Raw genomic sequence first — 27,917 nt, 5'->3', positions numbered from 1 at the left:
CAGCCATCAGTCCGGTCTCAGTTTGCCCAAAGTCAAGAGACAAGAAGACGTTTACGGGTTCAACAGGAATCTCAATGCTTCCTCCTGCAGTGCGGAGATCGTAAGAGGCCTTCAACTTCCTATGATGACACAACACAGCACACCAGGTTAAAGAAGCAAGCAGCAGGACATTGTACCAGCCTAGTCTGTTCCACAAGCAGGATGTCTGCACAACCTTATCCACACATCAGAACACATGTAATCCTTCAGGTTCGTCCCATTTTCACATACAGCGGCATGACTTAAAGTCATTATAGTGGGACAATTGGTGCGATAACCCTCATTTAACCACTGCCTTGATACACATACGGTATGAACTGTGTTCTTCATCAGCTGCACTGGTTTAAAACAAGAGAAACCCAGAGGATGAAATGAAGACAGGAGGGGTTTTGCTAAAGAGCATTAGTTTATTTTCCACAGGTTACTTCAGAAACAGGTAATTATGTACAAAATCTGGAATGTTGGATAAATGCATATCAATCATCATCTCACTGTGGCCATTTCCAGAGCAACCTTAGAAATACTAGCTATACATTAAAACGAGTGCCTCTGCATTGCAATTTATTGCTGGTTTTACAATCGCAAGTCACTAATGCCGTTAATTATTTTCTCAATTTTGTTTTTGAAGAGTATTTACAATTTGATTAGTAAGGTCTAAAAACCACAGAAGACTGCTAAATAAATAAGAATAGCGGAGCATAATAACCGACCCACATGAGTGGAGAGAATGCGACATGTTTGATCTCCCTAGATTCTCTACGACGTCCGACTGCACGGTTCTTTGCCATGAATATAAAGTGACCGTTACCGCAGAAATGTTTCCCCCTAATCTCAGAAAGTCAACTGAACTCACCAACAAAATGAACACAAATAATAAAAACAATTCAGCCGCGTAAAATACTAATTTCTGTGAGAAATTTGGGAAATGCACATTATTAATGTCATTGGCCCTGTGAATTAAAATGTACCAATTTTAGATTCAGTTAAAAAATTAAGCATACAGCTTCACTTATTAAAACAGTACGACTATTTCTATTTTAATTTTGTTAATTTTCACAGTGTTTTTATTTTGGTTAGACAGTGCCACAAGAATAAAATATGGGTCAATTGTAATTACATACGGGAACAGCAGATGCCACAATCTACTGTAAACAAGTTAAGGAATGCCATTTTCTGAAACAATATAGGACAAAATGATGTATTGTACAAATAATCCAGTGGTTACAAATCTATTGTTGCAATTTATGGGGCCATTACTTTGTCAATCATTTCCATTTATGTTTTTTTTGGAAACACGTCTCACTGAAGAGTTATTTAGCAGTGAATGAATATTAAGTGAGAAACTGAAGTGACACAACGTCGTCTTTAAAAACGCATTTTTCCTTCCGACACAGTTCTTTGACAGACATTAGGAATGTTCTGAGATGCAGCTTCGACTGGATTATTTTAAATCAGGAGTTGTGGTAATCTGAGCAAACAAACAGTAAAAAGCTCTCGGGCAAAGTGACACAAACATTCACTTCGACACAATGCAGAGAAATCTTTGTTGTTTTTGAAGCACTGCCGTATATATTTCCTGTGCTACTTCATCACAAGAAAAAAATATTATTTCCACAATATAAAAATCATGTAAAATCATCAGTGACTGTTAGAAGATTGTGTTGTTAAAAAAATGCTGTCGGATGTCTTTTGAATGAAAATAAAGGCTTTAAATATTGCTTTTAAGCCATTATATGCTGCACATGTACTCAGAAGGGTGTGATATTGCTTGGGTTCCTGTTCAAACAGCTCAAGGTCTGTGGCACTTGACAACTTGTTTCTCCCGACTCTACTCTCCGTACAGCAAAGACTAAAAAACAAAAAAAAGAAATGACTGAGAAACTTCTCCAAAGTGACGGGTAAAAAGCATGATAAAACATTTTTACAGACGCAAAAGGCAAACTGTGGTCTTCTCCCATGTAAAAGATAAAACTTGACAGATGTTGAAACCAAAGCGATCACTCGTCTCACCAACGGCTGCCTGAAACATGGAGCCCTTCAAAAAAAAAAGAAAAGACGAGTGAAACGTTGACCTGTTCTTTCTTAAGTTCCTGCTTTTGCCTTCCGTCCACAATTTCTAAAAACCTGCTTTGGTTAACTCGCACAACCGCCAAATCTTTCTCCGCTTAAAAATGAATAGTTCTGACATTTTGGGGGAAAACACGCGCATTCACTTTCTGGGAGGACAAAGATCGCAGTAGATGGACAGCTACCACTCTCGTTGCTCGGGCTTCTCAACTCCGCCTGAAAGCATATCAGCGTATTTTGCAAAATGTTAAACTTCAGCTTTAAACTACATCTTCTCCAAGCTGTGATTCATCCACATTACGAAGGATTGTTTCTTGTGATATGCAGAGCAGTCGCTGTGAGGACATTTGGGGGGGGGGGGGGACTGAGGACAGAAGTGTGCGCTGGGGGGTGTTCACAGGTTTATGGAAGCAGGGGTGGATGATCTCCTCTTCTCAACTCATCGATCTTGCAAGAGAAATTTTAAAAAATCTCAAAAATCGAAATCAAAACACCTCCTTGATCTACATTCGTCTCCACACGAAAAGCACGTAACATAGTCCTCCATATAAGATCACACGGCAGATCAGAAAATGGTTTCAACATCTCAAATTAGAAGTAAAAAAAAAAAAAAAAAAAAGGCTAATTAGATGACAGAGGAGAGGGAATTCTGTCCCCAAGTGGTCAATTCATGTCGATCCGCAGAAATAAAACCCTATTTATGATAAAGGACTTATGAGTTTTGGACAAAATAAAAGATGATCTGTACAGAGACCACAGTAATCACTTGCATCAGAGCAGGTCATATCTTCAGCTTCTTTTGTATAAAAATATATATACCACAGTGATGGCCTTTTGAGGACTCGTACTTGCAGAGGTTCGCCTCCTTCTCACTTTAATCCACTACATTCAGTGGTTTTCCCCGTTTAATCAAGGCTATGAAGATCTCTACTATAAATAGTCCCAACAGGTCAGTCTCCTCTGCGTATAAAAATATGAGAGTCAACATAAATTTCTCCGTTCGTCTCGTGGTTGCGTCCGCTTTCGGGGTCGGTTTCAGTTGAGTCTATGCTTGCGCTTCTCTTATGATAATCATATCCACAGTGTTTGGAAACGTCTTCAGGAGGGACACTGCATGCAGATGATCGATATTCACAAAGCTATATCCATTAACCTGGGAGAAGAGACAGAATTTGGGTTAAGATATGGAGTCAAATCACAATGAACATTTATGTAACTAATCACAGAAACGTGGCCATGTTTAGCTTTGTGATACTTCGTACAGACAGCAGGGTACCTGGAGGATTTTATCTCCTGGCTGAAGAATCATGGATGCCGGTCCTTCAGGTTGAACCCTTGTCACAAAAATACCCTGAAATCATATAAGATATATTATTGAAATATATTAATTACACATATCAAGATTCGCTAAATTGTACGGATTCTTTTCCTGAAGTGGGTGTACAGTACCTCCTTATAAGGTGTCCTTTAAAGGGATTGTTCAGATCATTTAAATGGGGGGTTGTATGAGCTACTTATCCATAATCGGTGTACATTAGATGGCTGGTTGGCACTCCCCCAGTTTGGAGAAAGACAGTTGGAGTTACTGCACAGAATGGTAAATGGACTTTCTCGTCTTCTGACCAGTCAAAGCGCTTTTACACCACATGTCACTCCCCCATTCACACCCATTCACACACGGATGGCAGGAGCTACCATGGAAGGTGCCACCATCCATCAGGGCTAGTTAACCATTCACACACCGATGGCACAGCCTTCAGTGAACTAATCCTTTAAAACACAGTACATGCCTTTATATATATATATATTATATGTTCTTCTAGGGGGCTAAGATACGGTTTGCTGCTGCCGCCGTTCACAGCGGTACATCGCTTTGCTTCTGTGCCGGTACTCCTCTCCGAACTATCCCTTTAAGTCCGGTACCATGACAAATATAAACTTACATTGTCATCTGGTCGAAAGGGATTTCCCCGGCCGCCCACTCCTCCTGATATACTGAAACCCAGCTCTGGATTCTTCTCCACTTTCACACGGATCTGAAACACACCAACAGACTTTCATTAGCCATTAATTCACAGTCGTTCGCTGTTAATTACACAATTTTCCAACATTAGTCTTGAAAATCCCCAGCAGGAGGTTAGGAATCAGACTCTTACGACCTAAGATTCAAATACTTAAATGTCCCTTAAAGGCATAGTTTAACTCTTGGCAAGAAAGTTAATTATTTGTCATATTTCTCTGTTAAATATGAAGCGACAGGCAGCAGGTGGTTAGCTTAGCTTAGCATAAATACTGGAAACAAGGGAAGATGATTCTTGATCTTCTCGGCAAACGTCGCAAGAGAGGGAATAAACGCTTTCCCCAAAATGTCCAATTATTCACCTCTTGCAGTGCGTCCTGCGGAACGCGTGGGGGCCCCGGGGCCCCCGGGGGCTGATGGGAGACTTTGAGCATCAGGTAATCAATGAGCTGCTCTCTGGAAGGGTGGCGGGCCATGGGCGCCTGGTTCACCTGAGGACGAACAGAAGGGCCCATCTGACCGTTCATCAAAGGCACCTGGGAAACAAAAGCACAGTGATGAGCACAACAAGTTCATCACTGCTCTGCAGCCAACGGTCTGTATGCATCAAACCTACTTTTCTGTGGTGATCCAAGGTGTAGCTCTGCTGCGCTTGGGGGAACACATCATCCTGAAAGGGGAGAAAGTGAAGATCATTAACATTGTGCCAAAACCTCACTCCACTGAAGCTCATTAACAAAAGGATCATAGACTAGACGGCCAATGAGATACTGACGGGAGCATTCTTCATGTCTGGTAATGGTATGAGGCAGTGATGTGTTGCTTTAGAAGGAGGTGAAAGGCACACATCTGATTAAAATGATGAACTGTGCTTCTATTTGACATGTCATTCTGAATATTAGCTTGCTGGAGATGAAGTGGATCTTAAATGGTAAGTAGGGAAGTGGTTACGCAAAACTCTCAGAGATCTCTAGAGGCACAAAGCCATTCCTTTTCCTCCTCAACAGATTCTAATATCTACTTTCTAATCACTGAGACAAACACCTCCGTCCACTTACCTTTTGCAAACAGTTTTCATCCCCACACACACAAAGCGAGAGGATGTGAAGTGATTCTGAAGTGATCGAAAGTTGAAGTGAAGACGATGAATGAGCAAAATGAAGATTTGAAGTGCGGTTAAAAAGGAGAAAAGAAATCACGGTTGCTGAGGGGGGGGGGGGGAGATAACACACACACACCGGGAGGGACGATGATTATGATGTTAAAGCACCTGGCAGGTTTAACAGGGGGTGATTTGTACCATACATATTACATATCTGATTTCTAACTTAAGTTAGCTTTTCTTCATGACGAGATCTCCCTTTGCAGAATAACAAGAGAAACATCTTCATTACACAGTGAATGAGATGTGGTAGATGTAGACCTACAAGTAGATTTTAAATCATTTCTAAATAAGAAAACTTTGTAGCAGCCTTCAACAATTCAGATCTCTCTTTCTCAGATTCTATCATGGGGGCAGTAAAGCGGATGATGGTACAAAAAAGTAGTCCCCTTTTAAACAAGTCAAGCTGCATTACCACTAAGAGGAGCAACAGAACAAATTAGAATCCATCAATTTGTTCACTCAGAGGAGACAGTGAAAGGGTCTGTGGTCGTGAGAAATCAGCCACAAGGAGAGACATGATACTTTCAGTGAAAGGTTCTGAGGGTCAGCGATCACTTCGAGAAGAAGGAAACAGACAGTTCTTATCTTCTAAAGGATGTGAAACTAGCAGGAAGTGGAAGGCCTGGCTCAGTATGAGCTGCAGCAGCTAACCTCAGGTTCACACAGTACTCACACAGAGGCCCAGAGCGCCGTAGGGCTGTCCGTCCCTGGCACTAAAGACCAGAGACCCTTGGCTGGCATGCATATCCCTACAGCTGCCGTAGTGAGACCAGCTCAGCGGAGCGCTATTGGAATTATAGGAGCGAGACAGCGCATTCTGAACGGAGGGACGACACGGAACAACCAGAGCCGTGGCCATGCAATCCACCAAATGAGTGATGACAAAAAAAAGACACAACAAAAAGGTTTACGGCATATACAGACAAGCATGCAGTGAATCAGAAACATACAGCTGGGTTAGTAGGCTTCGGTAAACTCCATATTAAAGGGTCAATGCACCTAAACATAGCGGCGTCGAGCCAATTCAGCACTTTATATGAAACTATATCCTTGTTGTGCTGCCTTGAAAGGATGATGTGTTCATACTGTTGGTCTTCTAAGGGTGATCTACGCGTCATAGGTTAACCTTAATTATTACTTTCTACTTTTTTACCTTTTCCATTTTCTTGGCCTCGATGTGCCGCATCACCTGGTCCCTCCAATCAGCCGGCACCCTTCCTGCCCCAACTCCCCCCGACACCTGTCCGGGCCCGTCCAGCAGCGAGTGCTCAGACTTCACCCTGGCGTTGGGCCTCTTGCTCGGGCTGCCTTGCTGGTAGTTGAAATCGCTGACAGACATGGTCCTCTCCGAGAGCTCGTGGGGCTGCGGCCTGGAGCCGACGGGCCGGGAAGCTCCGGGGACGTCCATGCTGTAGGTGCGGGCTGACAGGGGCCTCTGCATGGCGTGGCTCATTGCCAGCGGCCCCCTCGCGAGGGTGTGGATGTCCCTGTACGTCATGTAGTCCCCTTCAAGCACCTGCATGCGCCTCGGGTCGCCCATGGAGGTTATGGAGGCTGTGGAGGCCGTGCTGCTTTGCCTCTGCAGAGTGCTGCTTCTACCCTGGCCTCCAGCAGAATGAAGTCTCTCCTTAGTCCACATGTCCCCAGAGGCTTTGGGAGCCATGGGAGGCCCCCTTTGCTGGGGCTGTAGAGGGTACGGAGGTGCTTGATTACGGTTGGAGTAGTTGGTGTTGGCTAGTGAGTGTGGAGGAGGGAGGTAACCTTGGTGCTCTGGGGGCATGGGTGTCCTCTGGGACCAGAGGCCCTCTTTAGGCATGCCACTGCTCGCATACTGTATATTGTACTGAGGGGGAGGGATGCCCATGGCCATGCTGGAGGAGACTGGATATCTGCTGGTGCTGGCAGGGGGCTGAGAGGAGGAGAGCAGGTCTGAGGAAGACGCAGAGGAGCCGGGGTAGATCTGGAGAGTCTGGTCGTTGAGTAACTGACTGGCGGACTTGCTCCGGACGATGCTCTGGCCCTGAGCCCCCGGGGCGGCCCCTGCCATCCTAGTCATTCCCGCCGCGTCATAGGAGTCGTCATCGCCGTCGAAGGAGTACAGCTTCAGGCCTCCTGCTTCTATATTGCCGACACTGTGAGACTTCGACACCTGCGCGGGATGGCACCTTTTATCTGGAGACAGTTCCTCTGTGCTGCGAGACAGCGACATGTCACTGCTGGCTGTCACGCCTGTCGGGGACTCCACTCTCGTCGCTTGGCTTTTGTTCCCCAGACTATTGATGCAGTCGCCGGCCTGCTGGTTTCCATTCAGAAAACGCTCCTCCATGTTGTCGTTGCCAAAACCCTGCTTGCCGTCCAAGTCCTGTGTCACTGAACCGTTCTTGGTTTTGTCCACCTCGTCCAGCTGAACCATGTTGTCCGTTGGCAACTTGGACACGTTCATATTGATCTGGTCCCACTTGGTGTAGGATTCTCCCATGCCGTTGTTAAACCGCTTCTCAATGAAGGCCAGCCTGGCTTCCAATGACAGTTCGTAGTCGCCCATTTTATCTGGCGGAGTCTGCTGGGTTTTCAAAAGGGCCTGGAGGGACGTCTCAGAGCCATTTCCATTGTGGAGGAGAGGGGTGCTGTCTTTAGGCTGGTTCATATTCTCGTCCTCTTGCCTTAAACAAAGAAGGAGGTACGTCAGGTTTTGCAACAACAACACGAGGAAGACTCTCCGTTGTACTCTACGTTAAAAAGGTTCAGGAATGATACAAACCGGCTTTTTGGTAGGAAGGGCATCTTTGCCTCTCGCTCAGGGGTGCACAGGGAGTTGTCCTGGCTGCTGTCTGTGGTCAGAGACACCGAGTCAGACATGCGTGATGGCGACGAACAGTTACTGTTGTTCTGGTTGCTGTTGGCCACTGTGTCATCCAGCAAAGAGTCGGCGTCGTCTGTTAACCAGAAACATCCCCATTAGCGTATCGTACATCAACGCCGTCACTTTAAATATTGTATTTTAGTCACGCAATAAAAACTTTTACCTTTTTTGTCCTTAGTTAAAGTCACTACTTTAGGCTGGTTGATGGAGATCTCAATAAGAGGGGGTCTCATCTCTGCAATTTTCATCTCCTCCTCTTCATCAGACAGCTCGTCAGAATCCTGAAGGCAAAAGCAACAACATTGTTAAAGTGGCCTTTTCCAGTTAAACACTTCACAATGTGCTTGCTGTTTGAGTCGTTTGTGGAATTGTGAGGACTAAATAATTACCAGTGTGTCCTCGGGGTTCATCATGGAGCCCCCCGAGGGTTTGAGAGGGACTTTCTGAGCGCTGTAAGACTCCGATGTGTCTTTCGATTCTGTTGCGGAGGGGTTGTGGGAAAACGTGTTGTGGGTGGATATTTGGGACTCCATGTCTGACGCCGTGCCATTCGGATAGGGAGCCTCTATCACCTGCACAACAAACAGCACAGAAGCTGTACTTATCGAAAAGCGTTCCTTCGACTTGCTTGTAGAATATGCAGTTTGTGAAGGAGGAACGAACGGGGAACCAAGATTTAAAATCAGTAATATATAAGACATGTCATTTGGCTAAAGCTGACCTTAACTCCCACGTCCTGCACTCCAATGTGGTTCCTCTCAATGAGTTTTGCATCCTTCCCCGACTCCTCACTCGACTCGTCCTCCTTAAGCCTGTGAGCCACAGACTGGGCCGTCTTCACCATGTTCTTCAGCTCGTCTGGGTATGGTGTCGGGTAGCGCTTCAGGTTTCCCTCCTGGAACAGGACACATACCCACAAACTTACCGCTAAAATCATGTAGCAGTAGTTTCAGAAGTGGGACTCGGGGAGAGGTAGAATATCAGTGTTGAATGGGAAATACATGGAGAATGAGGTGCATTCAACGCACACATTTCCCATGGATCCAATGTCTGTCAGGCAATTTCCTTAATCGTCAGTAATGGTGTTTTGGTTTGAGCTAATATTTTCTTGACTTTAACGTAGAAAATGAGACACGAGGCACATTTTAAAACCAAAACAGCCACATCCACGTGCATTTCTTATTCTTTTCCCACTTATGCGAACAACTGTTTGACACTGACCTTCGGGGGTGTTTCTCTGTCGTCCTTGTCCTCGTCACACTCGAAGGCCACCTGAGCTCGCTGCTTGCGCTGCTCCTCCCAGAGAGCTGGGTTGAAGCTCTCAGAGTCAGAGCTGGGGATGTCTGAAATAAAGGCAGACACCAGGAGGAGGAGGAGGTTTAATCACTCACCCCCATTATGTTTAACTCAGACAAGTCTGACTTTGACCACAAGATGGCGCAAAGTCTACATGAGGCATGCCGATAAATTGAAGATGTGGAGGAACTTGAAATTTAGACTTAACCCCTTACTCAAACCCGAACCATTCAATGCATAAAGAATTCATGCTACTTGGAATTGTGACTATAATAAACCGACATCAAAATAAAAGATGGATTTTCTTGCAGGATTTGCCGCAATCTGTGTCGTAGCATCTTACATTGGTGATCTGCCAGTCTGACACTTACTGCAAGTATCACCTGGAACAAATATGAAACTTGACCAAAAACATCAGTGTGCAAATACATCCCATCCTGTTTTGTATTTTTCAAGAAGTTATTTTGGTACTATGTAACGTGCCGTCATTTAAGCTTGACGTGTGAAAGGTGTGAATCAGTCCGTGTGGTTTCCTGTGTTAAAAAGCTCTTGAGCTCAGTGTACACAACAAACTTGCTGAGAGTTGAGAGCAGACCATATCAAGACCTGTTGTCTACAATATAACACACCGTACCAGAGTCCGTCAATGCAGAGGGGATAACACGAGTCACCTGGTGTGTGTGTGTGTGTGTGTGTGTGTGTGTGTGTGTGTGTGTGTGTGTGTGTGTGTGTGTGTGTGTGTGTGTGTGTGTGTGTGTGTGTGTGGCGGCCTTCGTAAAACATAATTATCGCAGTAAGGCCATGACTTATTCCAGCTCCTCAGGAAAGACACGAGGAAACAAATAAAGCTCTTTTGGAAAAGCTCCCAGCAGATAACTGTGGAAAACGGCATGAAGCAGATAGCTGGGAGATATCAACCAGAGGACAGGACATACAGCGGTGGCTCGTATGTGGACATTTTCTGGCGGCGCACCACAATACTGCCGTTGTCGCAGAAATCGAGCCGCTGATTCAATACCATTTTAGTTTCGACGCTGCAGATTTTGAACCACTAATTGCTCTAAAGCTGAGATGCAACAGGGTCAGCACAAGCCGTCTGGTGTCACAGGAGACCAAAACAAACAAACAGACGCTCGTCAAGAAGAAGAGGACGAGTGTTTCTTCTGCAGCTTTTGTCTCGGATAACAAGGTCCCTCATGAAATATGAATGTAGGAATCCTTGCAGGCCATCTTTAAGACTGCACCGGTAAAGATGGGAGCTGTTAGTCATGGCGGTGCCTGAGAAATTTGCATGAAAATACGTGTGATCATGTTAGTCATACAAGTTCTAGGAATGCTAAGATTATGTGGTACTTCCTGATTGACAAGCTTACATATTTGGCATACAGCTCTGCTGCTGAGAACTAAACAGGCAAGAAACATTCTCAGATTGAACGGGATTCAGTGCCTCTCTTCTGTTCTTTGATGATTACTCTTGTTGAGTGCACAGTACTCACACTCCTCGGTCCTGGTTTGCTGGGGGAACATGTAGTTGGTCAGCACAGTCTTGTGCGTCTCTGGGTCCTCCTCTTTCTGGAGAGGGATCAGGGGCTTAGACTGTGGGAGACAAAAAGAATAAAAAGAAGGTTTGAGTGTGCTATTACATTACATTACAGTCATTTAGCAGATGCAACAGCATCCTGGTGTTCCCTGTGCCTCGCTTTGGCATGGCAAGAGGTGAACTGGGCTGCAACATACATACTTGCGACAAACCTCAAGTTGCACCAATAACTTCCTACAGTTCTTTACGGCCGAGTTTCTTCCTCTAATCTAAACAACCCACTGACCTCACTTTGACTGAGACACTTCTGTTAAGAACAGAGTCTCACCAATACATCAGCCAGGTTTGATATACCAAGTCAGCTTATAACTGATGAGAAAGTGAGTTTTAGAAATGTTTTTGGAACAGTGTCACCGTTCTATAGTTTGTCCCCCAGAAAGGTACATTTCAACTCTCAAATATCAACATTGGTACCGATTTAAAAATCCTGTATCCGTCTGGCTGTATCCGGTAATTCACACGTTAAAAATCAGTTCCCCTCTCACTCTGTTGGGCAGACAAAGGACGTCCTGGAGGGGCTGCGAGCCCAGCTGCCCCTACGTTTGCTCAGCATGTTTCTCTGACAACTTAAGATCCAGACCTTCAGGAGGTTTTTACCAGAAGTGAAAATATCCACAGAAGTCTCCTCCTCTCCAAAACAAGTCAACCCGGTGATCGAAACCAGTAAAAACACTGAAGAAAGCAGTTTCACATCAAAAAGCTGTTTCTCCGATGCTGTTCAGCAAACACAGGACGTCCCGGAGTTAACATTTGCTCAGCTTGTTCTTCTGATGACTTTAGATCCATCCGATGAATAGAAACCCTTCATCCGGTTAAAACATACAGTTAAAAACACCAAAGGGCTAAAAAGTTGTCATATGTGGTTTAAAACTCGATCAAGAGTCAGTTTCTGACAGCTTCTGGGAGAAAACCTCAACACTGACACGAGTCATGGGGATACGTTGCCATTACCTGCGACCAAAGGAAACGGACCGTTTGAACAGTTTTGATCACATTTGGGAAAATATAAGTACACAACTCACTAAAAAAAATGTACTCGATAGGTCTCGTTGTTTTTAAACATTTTTATGTGGAAAAGGCATTTGAACAGCTAGGATGAGAAAAATCCTGAATTGATTTTAGAAAGCGGTGACAGTCAACAGACCGGATCAATGCTCCTGCAGCATCTCCAACATCCCTCTGCATTACATTAAGACTCCTCTGCAAAGCTTCATACTAGAAGTTCTAGAACTCCTTTCCCATACAAAGCTGATGACAAAGTGGGACTCAAAGCCACCTCCTGACAGACGAGCCGAGCAGACTCGAACGCTTCCACCTCCGATAGGCTTATCTAGTGTTCTGTCGAGGGCCAACTTAGCCAGGGCAGACGTCCAAACTTCAAGCGACGCGACCGGTACCCTTGATCTCTCCACATCTGCTTTCCGTCTGTCGTTCAGATCTGTGTCACACCACACCTTCAGGGGTTTTGACTGGCTTGTCTAGATTACCGTACTGTTAGTATATCGTAAGTATTGATGAAAGTATAACATTTTCTGACATTCATTGGGATCCTTCTACACTACAAAAAAAGCAGAGTTTACGGTATCACTGTCTGACCTGCACTGCCATTTGGCATGTTTCGATCAAATGTCCTGGAAGTGGTTAACTAAATTTTGGATGTGTTTTCCTGTCAGCACCTTGACCTTGCTGGATTCATTTACAGCCGACTGCCATTACATCTATAGAACACGTCACACGTCTGAACTCAGTGGCACCTTTTGTAAAAAAACGTATACTTGTGATATATACACAATACATGTGGACTTACCTGATTCTCAGACAGCCACATTGCAGTCATCTGGTTCAGTTTAGTGAAACTGTAGGGGAGATTCCTCAACCTGCAGAGGAACAAAACACAAACAAAACACACGGGGACTCAGCTTGATGCACCTGTACCTCAAAATGCATTGTGGAAGGTAAGTCTAACGTGTGAGGGTCCGCTATAAAGTGTTGCTCAAGCCGCCTGTCAGTGTTTTTGGGTCGTGACCAAAGTGAGTCAGTGTATTTGGCAAAGAGCAGACACCAGCAGTGGAAAACCCCCTGATTAAAACCTCAATCAGGCCGTAGCATCCATAACAGCCCATTTTCATTCTGACCAGAATTAAGACTCTAAATCGATCATGATGTTGCAGGACTGCCTTTCAAAATGCAATATAAATAGCGATAGATGTAGATTTATTTTTTATTGCAACAGAGAAAGGGGCCAGGGCGTGATTGGAATTTTCTGCTTTTTCTATGTTGCAACAATTCAAAATAAACGGAGCAAAAACAATGACTGTTGTCCTAAAACTTGACGCTTCTTCCGAGTGAATACAGTCAGTCTTGGCTCACTTGTTGTTGCTGAGATTGATGACTTTGAGCTTCTGCATGTCGCCCATTTCCTCAGGCAAAGACTCCAGCTTGTTGGAATGTAGGAACAGCACAGTTGCGTTCTTCCAGGTGCCCATCTGTGAAGTGGCGGAAACCAAGAGCCATGAGCCAACAAGGATCTAGCTGTTACAGATGAGCAGACTGTCTTGCCACACCATTTAACACGAGCTCCACACACACACACACACACTACTCCATGTGCACACTCACCTCGGGGGGAAGCAGGGTGAGGAAGTTGTGATCTGCAGCAAAGGTGCGGATGCTGACACACTGGCCGATGGAAGAGGGCAAGGCTTCGATCTCATTAAAACTGCAGTCCAGCTCATCCAGAGATGTCAGTCTGATGCAGAGAGGAGGAAGAGAGGAGGCCTTTAATCATGTGGAACGTCAGTGATTTTAGTAGCGTACTTCCAGAGGGTTGGAAGTCAAAAGAAAAGATCAAAGTCGCAGCATTTGAGTCCAAGATATCCTGACCTTTAATCCCTAGCATGGGTCAAGTAGCTGCCGCGCCAGATGGTTTGTTACACAGACCGCTGCTCTAGCGGCCAGTTGCTCCTCGCAGGAGGCTGAACGGTTCGGACACAAACGCAGCCCTTGAAGCCTGAGAAGATGGATGTTTATGTGATCTCTAGGACCCAGCTGCCGTGCAAGGTAACGGGTCAAGTGCCACTAATCCATAACGCCACTCAATAGCATCTTCTTTTATTAAACTCTCCCCGTCTGGTAAACGCCCACATCTTTCAAACTCCACATGCCCAGTTTGTAACACAGCTTTTCTGCTCGTCTCCATGTCCAAACAAGATAATATTTTAACAAACTTTCTCCCTCCAAGACATTATGGAACCTTTTTCACACGCTGAGTAGCACTGGTTATGACAAGTAAACTGAATTTGATGAGTAAAAATCGGTGGAATGTCCCTTTAATTCGGGTACAGATTTGACGGTAAAATAAGGACTACCGGTAAATATTCTGTCAAACCAGGAGTCATTACTGGGCAGCATGACACTGTGAAATGCTTCCCAATTGCTCTGTAATAAGACAAATGTATTTATTTATTTATCCCCAAACCCTCAAATATAGAAAGACAAGGAATGGCCTTTGAACAAGAACTAAGATCAACTCGTATTCACACATCTACTGTCACAATATGTTACGGTTAGAGTGAAACACTTTTAGACATTTACAACACTGGTGATGCACCTTAAAGGCTTCATGGGACATGATCTAAATGAGCAACATTTCAAACTGAACGACCACGCTGACACAGAAGTGCGGAGCAGCTGGGGATTCAGATGAATGCAAAACAAGTCAGACTCGCTGGAGAGCTACTGCGAACATTCAAACTCCAAAACACAGGATCTGACCCCTCTCTGCTGAACATAAAACGGGGACAAACAACAACGGACCGAATAAAATCAGTTGAGGAAAAAAGAAATCCTTGCGTGGGATTATGATAAACCGTAGGCTTTGTCACATAATCTGTGTTAAACAAGGAAAAGCATTCTACATATGGACCATTGAGAGTGTTTCTCCGCTTGGACACAGCGGATGAAGAACAGCACTGAACAGCTGCAGGAGTAACAGTCGATGTAGATTTGTTACTCAACAGCATTAGACCAAAACAAATAAAGCATCAGCACACATTATGCTTAATGGGAATATCTGATTCATCCAGACAGACCTTTTTTATGCGATGAAAACAGCACAATAATCCACTGATCTGAGGCTTTTATTCTGCCGATATTAAAGCCATTGCCGTTACACTCACCCTCCGACCGAGTCCGGCAAGTAGATCAGCTGGTTCTCATCCACCTTCAGTGCCGTCAGTTTCTTCAGTGAGCCTACAGTAAGAGGAGAAGACAGAGAGAGAATGAGAGGGATGCAAACAACAGCTCAGGGCAGGCATTGATCATAACTTGCTGCTGCACCACATGGAGGAGCATCCATGACATCACTTAATTGGATTAATTCATACTGTCACCAATACTGTAATCAGTTTAGTAGTAATCAACCCCGACTGCATGGTGTTACGCAGCTGGATTCCTCTGATCTAATTAGCATGGTAATCACATGTGAACATTACTGGTTAGGAAGTAATTAAAAATATCAACATCATATCCTTAAAGATCTATATATGGATATACAGGTGAGAGACCGAAAACTAATGCTGCTTTCATTAGTTTGTGTTAATTTAATAAATATTATAATATAATACAAATGTCAATGAACGGATACATAATTGACTATTTATTTTCTCTAAATGTGACATCCGTGTGCGCTGTAATCTTTACCGATGGAGCCTGGCAGCTGTGTGAGGGCATTGTTGGACAGCAGCAGATCCTGCAGATTCTCACAGCCGCAGATCTGCTCGTCTACCATCTCCAGGTTGTTCTTGGACACATCCAGGTACACCAGCTGTTTGAGCATCCCCAGCATCTGGATAAAAAAAAACAGAAAAGGGACACGCAATAAATACACAGACTTTTCACCGATATCTTATTATCCAGGGATTAGGCCGTTGTGTTGGTGGAACAGAGACACGGTGGATTAAAACAATCCACAAAACATCCTCAGCAGTGAGGCAAAGTAAGTTAGCGAGGAGAATCCCAGACCCGATATCCTCTCACGGCTGGCTGAATTATTACATTTCATTTAAAGTAAACACACATTTTGTATAAAAGGAAAACAGTTGCTGTGCTCCGTTCTGGTTTATATTCCCGACTGCATATAAAAAAGGCCAGACTGTGATTACAGCCGATGCAGACGGAATAATGTTTTAATTGTGACCCAGTTACAAACAAGCTGGTCATTCTTATGCAACACATTCTGACTATCAAAACATGGTTATAAATGAGTTGTGTTCAAGGGAGAGGATGACTTCACAGCTGCAGATTTCTGTAACTACTATTGTGACATCTGCAAACCCCCAAAAAAACAAGTCTGCATTGTTTTCTGTGGGAACTGTCTGGTGTTCACCAGGCAAGAGAACTGCAGCTCCTTCGCTGCTGTATTTTCAAAGAGCTCAAAGTCTGACGCAAACTGACTGCCGTTCATTTTGATGCGGATTTAAGCAGACACGCAGAGACTGAAAATCAAGGGGAATAATCTCGAGGTGATGTTGTGGGGCACAGCAGCCTCTCAAATTACGTCTCGGATTGACTGTAAATTATACCCCGGGTAAGAACGTCAGTCTGTTCCCGTCTATCCACAGCTCCTTGATTCCACTCAGCTGCTCCAACACCTCAGGCTGCAGATGCAAAGAGCAGAAAGGAGGTTAAACGTTATGGATGTGTGTATACGAGTGTTTAAGAACGTGTGTGCGACAGGATCAAGAGCTTAACTCGTAAACAAGCTCAAAATAAATCACACGGCCGGTTATTCATTCAGCTGTGGTTATTATGCATTAATGAACGCCATCTTCCAGTGATACAAAAACAGGGCTTCAATGTCAAAAATGAAGGGGAAGGAAAGGGAAGAGACTGAAGGAAGGAGGAGGCGAGGTCACCGCCAGAAAGGTGCAGAGCCCTGGGGCATCGACAGGCCGACTGACAGACACTCACCACTTCAGTGAACTCATTACTCCCCAGGTCCAGCCGCTCCAGCTGCGTGAGCTTCTGCATGCTTCTGTAGACACACGGGACAGACAGGGGAGAGAGATCTTAAACTCAACAGGAGAATCAGCCGGGATCATAAGCAATGTGTACCCTTAAAAGAAGAGGACGCCAACAGAAGATCTGTCAATTTCCAGCTTATGTTTTGGACAGGGTGCACGCTCTGCCTTTGCTCTTTTTACTGAATAATGCCACGAGAAAATAAATACCTTTAACCGCTCAGGCGTGACGGAAATATGCTTTAAATAATGGAAAATGTGACGTATGCCAGCCCAAAGCCTCGCTGCAGAGCTTTCTCTCCACATTCAGGTCACAGTCTCACATTCTCTGCTCCACTGTAAACACGCAGATACAAACCAGGACTGTTCTGCTGCTGTTGCACTTCACTATATTTAGCCGATTGCCAGTGACAGAAAATTAGAGGAGAAATATTCTTATGAAAAGGGTTTTATTTCGCATTCTGCGTAAGTGTCACTCCATTCCACAAAATACTGACAAGACGCCTTTTAGGGCATTTAACGGCAGCAGCAATCACAGAATATACTAAATATATTTTAAACTGATATCACACCAACTAAGCCTCAAAAAGTGAGACTCAAAATAAACATACAGTTCAGTTTTATGGTCCTTTATGAAAGCCAATTCCTATGAACTATACATAAAAACACACTCGGGTTAATAGTTTCAATTGCATAATTCTGGCATGATGAAGAATTGCGAAACACGCATCAACCTGAGGCAAGAGAAGGACGAACACAGAGCGGTTTCAAATCTGACATTTCCTGAGAGCGAATCGCAAAAACCAAAGCAAAGAGACTGTGACTGGAGATGAAATGGAGACGTGCAGAGTTGTGTTTGGGAACAGACACAACGATCCGTTTCACAACAGGGATGAGCTGCGTTTCCTTAACGTGAGACCCGGCACAGGAATGGAGAGAGCACAGGCCCACCGACTCTACAGCGGACTGGAGTCTGTTTTCCTTCTACGTGCTCCTCATAAAACGAGAACGTAAGACGGACGGCACAAATTATAAAAAGATGATTTCAGCGGCTTGGTGATTTTTCTCATACTTGGTACAATATGAAAGCATTAATCATGATTATGTACTTCACCATTAGCCAGCTTTATCCCATTCTTACATTAAAGGTTGGCAAGAACACCAGAGGACTCCCCCCCCCCCCCCCCCCCCCCACGTGAGCTGAAAGGGCTAATGAGCTGCGCTGGCTCATCTACAGAGTGATAAAAGAAACAAAAAAACACATGTATGGCCCCAAGTTGTGAGGACCGCAGCACCGTTCTTTAGCATACAGGGAGTCATTTGGTTGATGCATGTGCTTGGTGGGAGAAAAGAGGCTGCACATTCTATGCGAGAGCTCTGCAAAGACTTCAACTGCGCCGCCTTTGTGCACGCACACACATTTGTTTACATCTCTGAAATGCTTGCGCGTTGCTCTGGCAACGTTCCCGATCATTAGTCCTTCCCTTTGTCAGGGCTCCAGCCTTTAACAGGTCTGGCCTCCGTCACGTAAACACGGCGAGCAGAGAGGATCCGCTCCGGGCTGCAGCGCTGCGCTTTATGCACCAGCTGGCCCGTCAGTTGGTCAGTGACAAATAAGAAAAGGGAAAGCGAGCGAGATAAAGGAAACTCGGCCGGATGGAGGAAGGATGTAAAAAGGAAAATAGGGAAATACAGGGTTTTTTCTGAGAAATTGGGAAGGGCATGAAATGAAATGATACGGCGAGTGACGCACGAGAGGAGACAGAAAGAGAGCGTAGCTTCCCATCACAATCACCTGGAGCGTTCTCAAATATCCGTGGGACATTTAGTCTCCCAGCGGCACGGTAACCTTCTCAAACGGTGAAATAACCCTCACCACTGTCTCAGTGGAGGATCATAAAACCTGCCACAGCAAGCAGCCAAGCAAAGGGGGCCCTTATGTAACACCGTGGAATTTAATGCTACCGTTGGGGGTATGGGGGGCGAGTCTTCGGTTAAGAACGGAGGACACAGCAGACACATTGCAGAGGTTGTGAGAGGAAGGAGACAGTGAGGAAGGGTAAAAATTAAATAATAAAAAAATACCTTGAAACAGGTCATGACACAGACATGACTCTTGCAGTGACACTGCTCCACTATTTGGTCAATAAAACGAACACGAGATGTTTGATCTTTGGCAAACGTGACGTAAAAAAAAAGACTTACTTTGGCAACATCTTTAACTGGTTCTCCCTCAGCTCCAAGATCTGTAGTTTAGTCAACCTGCAACCAAGTAAAGAGACAACGACATCATCGTTAAGTACTACAATACTTTTTATATTATACTACAGTCACCTTTATTTACCTTAATTACGTAGTACCAAACTAGGCTGATCGTACAGAAAGCAAAAGTACGTTCAAGAGGAAAAGTGGGTTATAAAAAGGAAAGCAGCTTCAGTGAGAGGAAATGTTGAGCAACTCACACCACATGTTTAGTGTCATCAGAAAGATCAACACCAACGTTTGTGTAAACTACAAACAGTTAGAGCAAGACTGATCCTCCTGGTTTGATCAAACAACCGTGTCTTAAGATAAAACAAAAGAATAAGTCTCATCATTAAGGATCGGAATCTGGTCACTTAATTCTAAATCAAGTAATCAAAACAACAACAACTTGAGAATACAACAGAGAAAGGTGTCTTTTTTTAATCCCAGGTGTTATTTCACAGCCAAAAAGCCTGTTAAACGAGTTTTCTTGGGCAGTTTGGGGCGGCAGAAACAAGTTATGCAGACAACACCGACACCACCTTTTAAGTTGTTCGTGAACAGGACGGTTGCTTATTTACACCTCTAGCAGTTACTTAGCAACAGTATCATTAATGTGGAGTTTCTGGTGATCACTGGATGACTGTAAGCCCAATACTCCTTCTCTTTTCCCTTCACATCGTCTCATTGTTTTCACAATGTCATTCGATACACAAAGCATACAGTTAACACCACAGTGTGCGGTTTGTGTTTGAGTTGATCCGGATCCAATCCGTGAGAACACACTGACCTGCCAAAGCTGGCTGGTAAGAACTCCAGAAAGGCATCGTTCAGGTAGAGCTGCGTCAGACTCAGGAGCTGGGTGAAACCATCTGGGAGCCTGACAAAGAACACGCGGGGAACAGGAATCGCATCACTCACACAAAGCTGCTGCGACGCCAGAACATACTCCACATGGAACCTAAATGGAGCGCATTAAGGCCGTTGTTCCAGGCTGGGCAGTACTCACTTGGATATGGGATTCACACTGGCTTCTACGATAGTTAGGACTTTGCAATTCTTGATGTTTTCCGGAAACTCCTGGATACCTGGAGAGAAACGGCAAAACAACCGCTCACCAACGATTCAACATCAACATTTTATTACCACTGACGCATTGATGCATTGAGAGAGCGTCTCTGCACCTTTGCTCTCTAAACAACCACAGAGACGAGCGCTCGAGGCGACATCATGAAAGAGCAGGACAGGAAGACGAAGCGATAGTCTGCAAGTTCTCACGAAACAATCCGCAGAGGGTGAACTGCACGAAAGGGGACGTGACCCAGTCTAAAGGATTATTTCAACCCACTTTGTTTGTGTCCACAACACTTAACACCGAGTGCTTTGTGAAGAAGGTTAAGCTACTTTAACGTCAACACGGCACACTCTGGTTCATGAAACCACCACCACATCCTTCAGCCTTTGTTTAAGCTAGCCTGTCTCCGCACTCATTCATTTCTATTAGTCCCTTTCTGTTCTAGTTATCTTCAAGGCTATGCAGTGATGGTGATCAACCGTCTTACGCAGTAACCTGCAGTGAGCTTAACATCGACATCAGACAGCGATGCTCATGTTAAAACACTGACATGTTTGAAGCAAAACACTTTGTGGGGAATATGCAACAGGATGTTCTTTCTGAGGCATTAGAACAGAGTAATGTCACGCCTTCAGACACTTTAGTCTGCGGCCCTTTCTTCTTCTGAATAAGTAACATTGACGGAGGGAAGTTTTCATCAAACAGGCAGAATTGAAAGGACATCGAGTACAAAGCGCTGCCTCGTATTCAGCAGCGTGAGAGTTTCATCTTCAAAAGGAGGTAAATGTCGCACTTTGCAAATGGTGTCACTTCCCGCTCTGTTAAACCACTGACGAGATGCTTTGAGTTGAGCACCTGGTGCAGATATCCTCCGTTTGTGTGAGGGCCGGCCTCAAGGAGATTCATCGAGCTCCGTTTGGTCTCTGATACTACCTGCGCTATGAAGACAGTGTCTAGTATACTGCAGGTCTGGGCTCGTCAACTTCCTTTACCAATCCCGTAAGAGCCGCGTAGTCTGGTGACGTAGTTATTGAAACACGATGTGGCATTTCACCTCAGAATCTCTCGGTATCGTTTGTGTAACAGGTTCCTCTTGTTCACGGATTGATGTCGGTTGTAAGACAGTTAGACATTTGAACCTCACAGGCCGCTGAACTCGTGGCCGTGGTCAGTTTTCAGGTTTCAGAAACCTGATCTGATGCTGCAGGTTTACGTGACTCGTTAAACGCTGCCAATCAGAAAATACCTCCAACCTAAAGGCATACAGGGAGCTGGTCTTGCTTACTGTTTTTGCTGACGTCGAGCTCCCTGAGATTGATGAGGTTTGCGATGGCTGCCGGCAACACCGTCACGTCATTATCTGGAATGCTCAGTCGGTGGAGTAACTGGCAGTTAAACAGTTGCTGGTGGAGAGAGAGAGAGAAGAGATAACATCACATGGTTGACCAAGAATACACACTACATTATGTGTAAATGTCCCGATTGTCTTAAAAGTTCAACTGCGTCACTCAAAGTTGTCTAAACAAATATGAATGACGTAAAGTGTCCACAATGCAAGCTTTTCACAAGTCAACATTTGGTGTCCTCGTGTGTAATGCTGTGGAGTTAAAGGGTTTTATCAGTTGTAGACGGCATTCACAGAGAGACACAAAGTTTCTATACATCAGTGCGAGCGCCTTACTTTCGGCAGCTCCTCGATCTGGTTGGCATCGAGGAAGAGTTCCTGCAGGGTCTTCTCAAAGCTAAAGATCTCCTTAGGAACCGTCTCCAGGCTGCAGTGGGAGTAGTCCAGCGATGTCACCGCCTCCTCCTCACCCCGCAAGCAGCGGCATGGCACCAGGCGAACAAACAAGCTCCGCTTGGACATCCTCAGGCACTAGAGAGGGGAAACAGAGAGACACGTAAAGGGAGGAGAGGATGAGGAGGAGCGGTCGGCATACGTCGAGGGCCGCTTTTAAAACTTCAGCTTTGAGCCTCGCCTACGTTACACGGATGTGACATTTTAAGTGCAGTGTAAACATCAACGCACATGCTGAGCCGAACCATGAACATTCGACTGCAGAGTCAACAGCAGCAAAAAGGCCAGGATGGGTTAGGGTTGGCATGTGTCACCTCTCTTAATAATCAGACACAAATAATTGAAAAGGGGATCTGATCAAAGAGCCAGACGGTTGGTGTGAACACATCCCCAAAAACCTCAGGTCCTTCTTTAAAAAAGGTAATTTCGGTATTGGTCAACCTGGATCATAGTCTGCTGTTTTTGTCTATCACTCATAATTAGTGCTGTAATTCATGTAATAAATGTAATTCATACTTTGTTGGCATCTTATTCTGAAAACCGGATGTTCGTCTGAAGAAACCGGATGTTGTCTCACGTTAATCTTTCCCCTAACTTTCAAAGTCCTTCGCTCGCTCCCGATCTGTGCCGTTTAAATGCGTTTCCTGTGAATTTCAGCATATAGGTGCACTAAAATGACTGACTGTAGGATGTTTGCTGTCTTTTATCCCACTGTTCTTGTCATCCTCTTGTTATTATGTCTATGTATTGTCTCTTGTCTTTCAAGTAAAACAAATTAAAATAAAAAAAGATTCACATTAAGTATAAAACATGCTGCCTGCATCTCGTGAAGCAAATGTTATTGCCCTTTTGTTCATACAGCAGTACTTTTAAAATAAAAGTGCGCAATACACTACTTTTGAATTCATTATTGAACTTTGCCATAACAATGCGATTAATCGCGATTAAATATTTGAATCGTTGCCCAGCACTACTCATAATACAATTTCACATACACGCTCTATTGCAGAGAGACGTGGAGGGATTTGTGACACAGACTGTGAGTCTGTGACTTTCCAATAGTATGTGCAACAGCTCTTCAGTGCACAGAGGCACTTCTGTAGGAGGACCTTTCAACACACTCCATCCAAAGAATTGCGCTTCCAATGTGTTCTCAAATATAGATTACAGCTGACCACTGACACCACTCGGTGAATGAGTGCCCATCACAATTTGGTTGAAAAATAATAAATAACACTCATACGAAATGTACTTCCTGTTTTTCAGAAAGGTTCCACTATAAAGAAATAACACCCCAGAGAAGCCCGACATGTTGGAAGTTTTTTTTGATTCTCATTTCTGTTTTTCTTGTGGGAAAACTTGATTTCATTAAATCTCCGCAGGTAGACGAAACGAGAAGCTGCTCATTGTCGTGGGTGTGCTGCATCCTCATTCGGGTTAAAGCAGAGGATAGAAATGCAAAATAAAGACGTAGAAAAGCCAGAAAATCCTTCCAGCTGTCAATCGTGTCAGGAGCCTAATGAGGGGTTGAGGGGGGGGGGGGGGTGGTCGTCCTTTCAACTCGCTACAGGGATGCACGTTTGATTTTTGTAGCGAGAGGTTTTCACAGAGTACAGTATACACTGCGGAATGTGTTCTGGTCAAAAGAGGCTTTGTTCCTCGGAGCATGTGGAGAATGTGACCGCCCCCCCGTCTTAATCCGAGCGCCGCCGCAGCACATAATCTCGGAGTCCTTCGCTCGTTGTGTATCCCGACTGTCTAACGGAGCTGGAGAATTGTGATAGCCTCGACCTACACTGTTGGTGCAGACTGTGTGGGTGTGACCACATGTTTGCGTTAGAGGTTGCTACAAGGAATTGTGCAATCCAGCATGCACGGTCCGTTGTTATCGGACGTGTGCGCAGAGGTGCCTTTTCTGGACAACGCAAAGACAATATTTAGAGCTACTGAAAATATCATCCAATAGCCCACCTTGGCATTAGTTATGACATTATGCACTGAACAATTTGGGATTTCATAATATGAAGAAAGGTTTCCAAAGAGGAACTTTCAAATCTGTCCAAAGTTTTGTGAAAGGAGGACCGGTCAGCCATCCCAACATTCCCGACTCATTAAAAATGGGTGCATGTGTGCACACGCCCACACTCCCATGAGGCATGCACAACCAAGAGGCCGTCAGCCTCCCACACACATTTTGCTGCAGCAGCAGGCAGCTCATGTATAAATACTCTGAGTAATCTGCTCTACCACCAGAGGGGATGACAGAGGGCCTGGATCCGTTCACCCCGAGAAACATAGCGCCGAGCATATGGATGACGCATGCTGGAGTGGGAGGAGAGGGAGGACTGGGGAGTGTGATGTGGGTCGGGGTGGGATATTGAGTTATGCAAGAAAAGGAGCAGATAAAGTGTCATGAGGAGAGACGTATAAAGCAGCGAGAGCACATCAAGGAAGAGGAGACTGGATGTGGCGAACATGTTAAAGCTGGTTCGTTAATCTCCCTTTAAGGATGGCTTCTAAATGACTTCATCTAAGAATGTTAAATGACCAGAAAATCGTAATGTTGGCAGAGAAACACTCTCTAGACGCACTGGCGCCTCTGCCAGGCGTTCCTCTCAGTGACAATGCTAATGTTTGGCAGTTATGTTTACCATCTTCATTCAGCGTGCAATCGGTTGCAATTAGCACTAATGGAAGTGTTACGGAAGTAACTTACGGATGTTACGTTCTCTTGGTCATTAACCAGTATTGTATTGGTTATTAGGTTTTAAACGATACATTTGGTGACACTATATTCTTCTTATTGTCAACAAATCTAAAGACTCAAACCAACAACGAGGTGATCCTACAAACAAGCATCGTCCGAGAACCTCAATTCTGATTCAGCTTATTTTCTCCGTGCCATAGAGCTCCATTGTTTTCCAAAAATGTGCCAATCGACGAGTCACACTATTGCTTTGGGTGACACATCTTCATCACCATGAACATGGACACTGCGGTTATTGTGAGTCGATAAAAACTCACTGGAGCACCAAGCGTGCGTTACTCACTCCGATGCTGAAATAGTCCCTTTAACTATTCGTACAGAGCCCAGCTGTTTGAGGAAGTGAGACGATGTAAAACAGTTTCTTTTGGTCTGTCCGGGGGCTTTGTAAGCGCCTCGCTCTTTATGAACACAACTATCTTGCACAACGTCATCTACGCGCCAAGTAAACCAGCCCGACTGGAGAGCAACAGGACACTTTGAATGATAACCCCGCGATTCAGGTACAGCCACAATCCTCCGAAATAAACTTTACAGGAGGAAGTGCAGCTACTCCAATCAGGTTTGTCATACCAGGCATGCAAATCTTTGTTTTCTAAACGACGCATAACGCCTCTGAACATTTGCATGATGCACGACACACGTGCAGGAGTGCATTCACAGCTGCAGAGCTCTCCCATACGCTGCACCACTGGTGAACATCTTACTCCAACCTACTTCATGCTTCTGTGCCATGAAAGTATTGTGTTTACTGTATTTTTTAGAATACAGAGAATGTGAAATGGGCTGGATAACTGTGGCACCGTGCGCCCCTCCATGCCCCCCCCCCCCCCCAGAGTAATCTGGAAGGCAGCCCACTAATGAGACTCGCACAGCCTTCGACATAGACAGGCTTATCCCCTGACCTACATGTTATTGGAATGATGACTGCCTTCGTTCACCAAGCTTTAGTCCATCAAGAGCATTTGACTGTTGTTCTAACAAAGTTCAAGACATGCAGTAGAGATCTCCAGACACGTTAAGCTCTTGGCTGAGACTCTTTCTTTCTTAGCCTACTTATTTAAGCGGCACATTTGCTTAAACCAGTGTGCTAGTAACAGCGTGGCCTGACCGCCGTGGAATTGTGGAAGAGCCTAAAAAAGAAAGCTGTATTTATTCAGACATTTTCTAAATGTGTGAACGGTGGGACATGTGATTCAGACGCCTGGCAACGATCATTATGGCTCCCTCTGTGCAACAGTGAATGAGAGAGAGAGTCCAGGAGGCAGGCCGGGCACAGATTCACACTTTGTTCTCCCAGTCAGAGGCAGGAAACCACCTCTCTGTCACAACCTCTCTCTCCTGGTAACTTAAGTGCCTCCTGGGTCACTGCTGTTGTTATAGAGACCGCGGGGTCAAGGGTGGGTGAGTGCAGCTCTCCGAACCCCCCAGAGCCATGCACAAAACAGCTGAGCCCGCTCAAACCTCCACGTAGAAAGATAATCGACGGATGAAATACAGGAGGAGCTGTGCAGAGGGCTCTACACAAGGTGGTCAGGTGGGCAAAGTGAGAGTAGGTTCTGAAAGAGACAGACTGAGATGTTTCATGAAGGTTCATCGAGTCCTTCAACAGTGTTTGTATTCTTCAGATAACTGCAGCCTGCTTATCATATCGAATCGAACATGAAACTTTAGCGAACATTCTGTTTGTTTAACTGAGAGGAAACGATCGGAATGAGACTAAATGCATTCATTTAGTCTCATTTATGAAGTATTAAACATGCATTTTTCAATCACAGATGCATTGAACAAAGTTCTGACTCATCAAACGGATCTCTGTTTGAAACTGCTGGTTCATCTATTCAAGAAAATACAAAGCGATGCAGAACAGAAATGATTTTGCGCACAAATTGTCTCTTCTCCCGATTGATAGTTGGTAGCTTCTAATGCACCTCTGCTTCAAAAATATCTACTCCAATTAATGATTCATCTTTTGTGTTGTTCAGAGTCCAAAACCAGCCAGTGGAGCTATGAGAGGGCATGAAATATTAATCATTAAAAAGGTGCTAAAAGGGGATATGTATTTAAAATGGGCTCGTTAGGTATTGTTGAACCCTGTTGTGTGTGTGTGTGTGTGTGTGTGTTAAGCGGAAACAAAAGTGCAGCATTTGACAGAAGCGAGCAGCTTGTGTTATTTATAGCGAGTTGTACTCGTCTGGTTGGCAGAATGCGATTAGTCCGGGCTAGCTCTCGCCTTATGAAAGGAGCTTTTGATCCAGATTGCAGTGGACTGTTACAGGATTGCTGGGCCACAGCTGAAATGATACATTAGAGATTATAGCAACAAAAACAATGCACGGGGAAAAACAACAACCAACAACAGCACATAACAGCATGCAGAGCCCGTGGGATACACTTGAGTTGCCGCCGTCTGTGAAGGAAGAGGAAAGAAACAAGTCACTTCCTCAATGCGGCGCTGAGTTCCAGCGGGGCCACAGGCTCCTTCTCAATCTTACTATAATGCAGCTTTAACTCTTCTCACGTGGGATCATGTCCTTTACCATGGAGATGTGCTCAATTATTCACAACCCGGTGCAGAAAGAAAACTTTCATCCCAGTAGGACTCTCGCTGGAGCAGTTTTCTGGGTTAACACATCCTCAAACGTTACGTTACACAATCTTTAAGCGGCGTATTACACAATACGACGTCTGTACGTTGGAACTGCTGCGTCATCGGTATAGTCAGCCATGCTTAGATACTATGTTTTGTTTATTTACTGAGATTTGGCATCTCCGTGAATACAAACGTACAACAGTGCAGAATGGATAAGCAGGTGTTGTAGTTGTATTATCCCTAAACTGTAGCTGCTGAAGTTATATTTATTTCCAATGAAATGTCTTTAACTTCAATTACAGTTGATAAAAAATAGATGTGCGGCGGTGGTGGAGAGCAGAGTACCAACGGTCCCTCGTGAGGTCTTTCCCCT

General features: G+C 44.8%; 1 protein-coding gene across 2 annotated transcripts in view; it reads right to left on the bottom strand.

Moving 5' to 3' along the window:
- Nucleotides 1–450: 450 nt before the first annotated feature.
- erbin (erbb2 interacting protein) overlaps nucleotides 451–27,917 on the bottom strand; it is a 42,127-nt gene continuing 14,660 nt past the window's right edge. Inside the window, exons 3-27 of one of the 2 annotated variants that reach the window (XM_079289818.1) lie at nucleotides 22,071–22,265; nucleotides 21,675–21,792; nucleotides 20,324–20,402; nucleotides 20,105–20,194; nucleotides 19,276–19,332; nucleotides 17,021–17,084; nucleotides 16,633–16,707; nucleotides 15,752–15,896; nucleotides 15,229–15,301; nucleotides 13,670–13,799; nucleotides 13,421–13,536; nucleotides 12,858–12,927; nucleotides 10,947–11,046; nucleotides 9,376–9,497; nucleotides 8,876–9,049; nucleotides 8,544–8,726; nucleotides 8,318–8,435; nucleotides 8,053–8,227; nucleotides 6,445–7,954; nucleotides 5,965–6,108; nucleotides 4,743–4,796; nucleotides 4,489–4,662; nucleotides 4,050–4,142; nucleotides 3,383–3,457; nucleotides 451–3,259 (exon numbers count right to left, since the gene is read on the bottom strand). In XM_079289818.1, coding sequence (XP_079145944.1) covers nucleotides 3,152–3,259; nucleotides 3,383–3,457; nucleotides 4,050–4,142; nucleotides 4,489–4,662; nucleotides 4,743–4,796; nucleotides 5,965–6,108; nucleotides 6,445–7,954; nucleotides 8,053–8,227; nucleotides 8,318–8,435; nucleotides 8,544–8,726; nucleotides 8,876–9,049; nucleotides 9,376–9,497; nucleotides 10,947–11,046; nucleotides 12,858–12,927; nucleotides 13,421–13,536; nucleotides 13,670–13,799; nucleotides 15,229–15,301; nucleotides 15,752–15,896; nucleotides 16,633–16,707; nucleotides 17,021–17,084; nucleotides 19,276–19,332; nucleotides 20,105–20,194; nucleotides 20,324–20,402; nucleotides 21,675–21,792; nucleotides 22,071–22,256 — 4,233 coding nt within the window. In that variant the 5' untranslated portion in view covers nucleotides 22,257–22,265 and the 3' untranslated portion in view covers nucleotides 451–3,151. The remainder of the gene's footprint in view (nucleotides 3,260–3,382; nucleotides 3,458–4,049; nucleotides 4,143–4,488; nucleotides 4,663–4,742; nucleotides 4,797–5,964; nucleotides 6,109–6,444; nucleotides 7,955–8,052; nucleotides 8,228–8,317; nucleotides 8,436–8,543; nucleotides 8,727–8,875; nucleotides 9,050–9,375; nucleotides 9,498–10,946; nucleotides 11,047–12,857; nucleotides 12,928–13,420; nucleotides 13,537–13,669; nucleotides 13,800–15,228; nucleotides 15,302–15,751; nucleotides 15,897–16,632; nucleotides 16,708–17,020; nucleotides 17,085–19,275; nucleotides 19,333–20,104; nucleotides 20,195–20,323; nucleotides 20,403–21,674; nucleotides 21,793–22,070; nucleotides 22,266–27,917) is intronic. The other variant, XM_079289819.1, reaches the window with a different exon arrangement.

This window comes from Melanostigma gelatinosum, assembly GCF_949748355.1.
Source record: "Melanostigma gelatinosum genome assembly, chromosome: 18".
In the NCBI taxonomy this organism is placed as follows: Eukaryota; Metazoa; Chordata; class Actinopteri; order Perciformes; family Zoarcidae; genus Melanostigma; species Melanostigma gelatinosum.
Note: the sequence above shows the minus strand (reverse complement) of the source record. Positions and strands in the feature narration are given on the sequence as shown.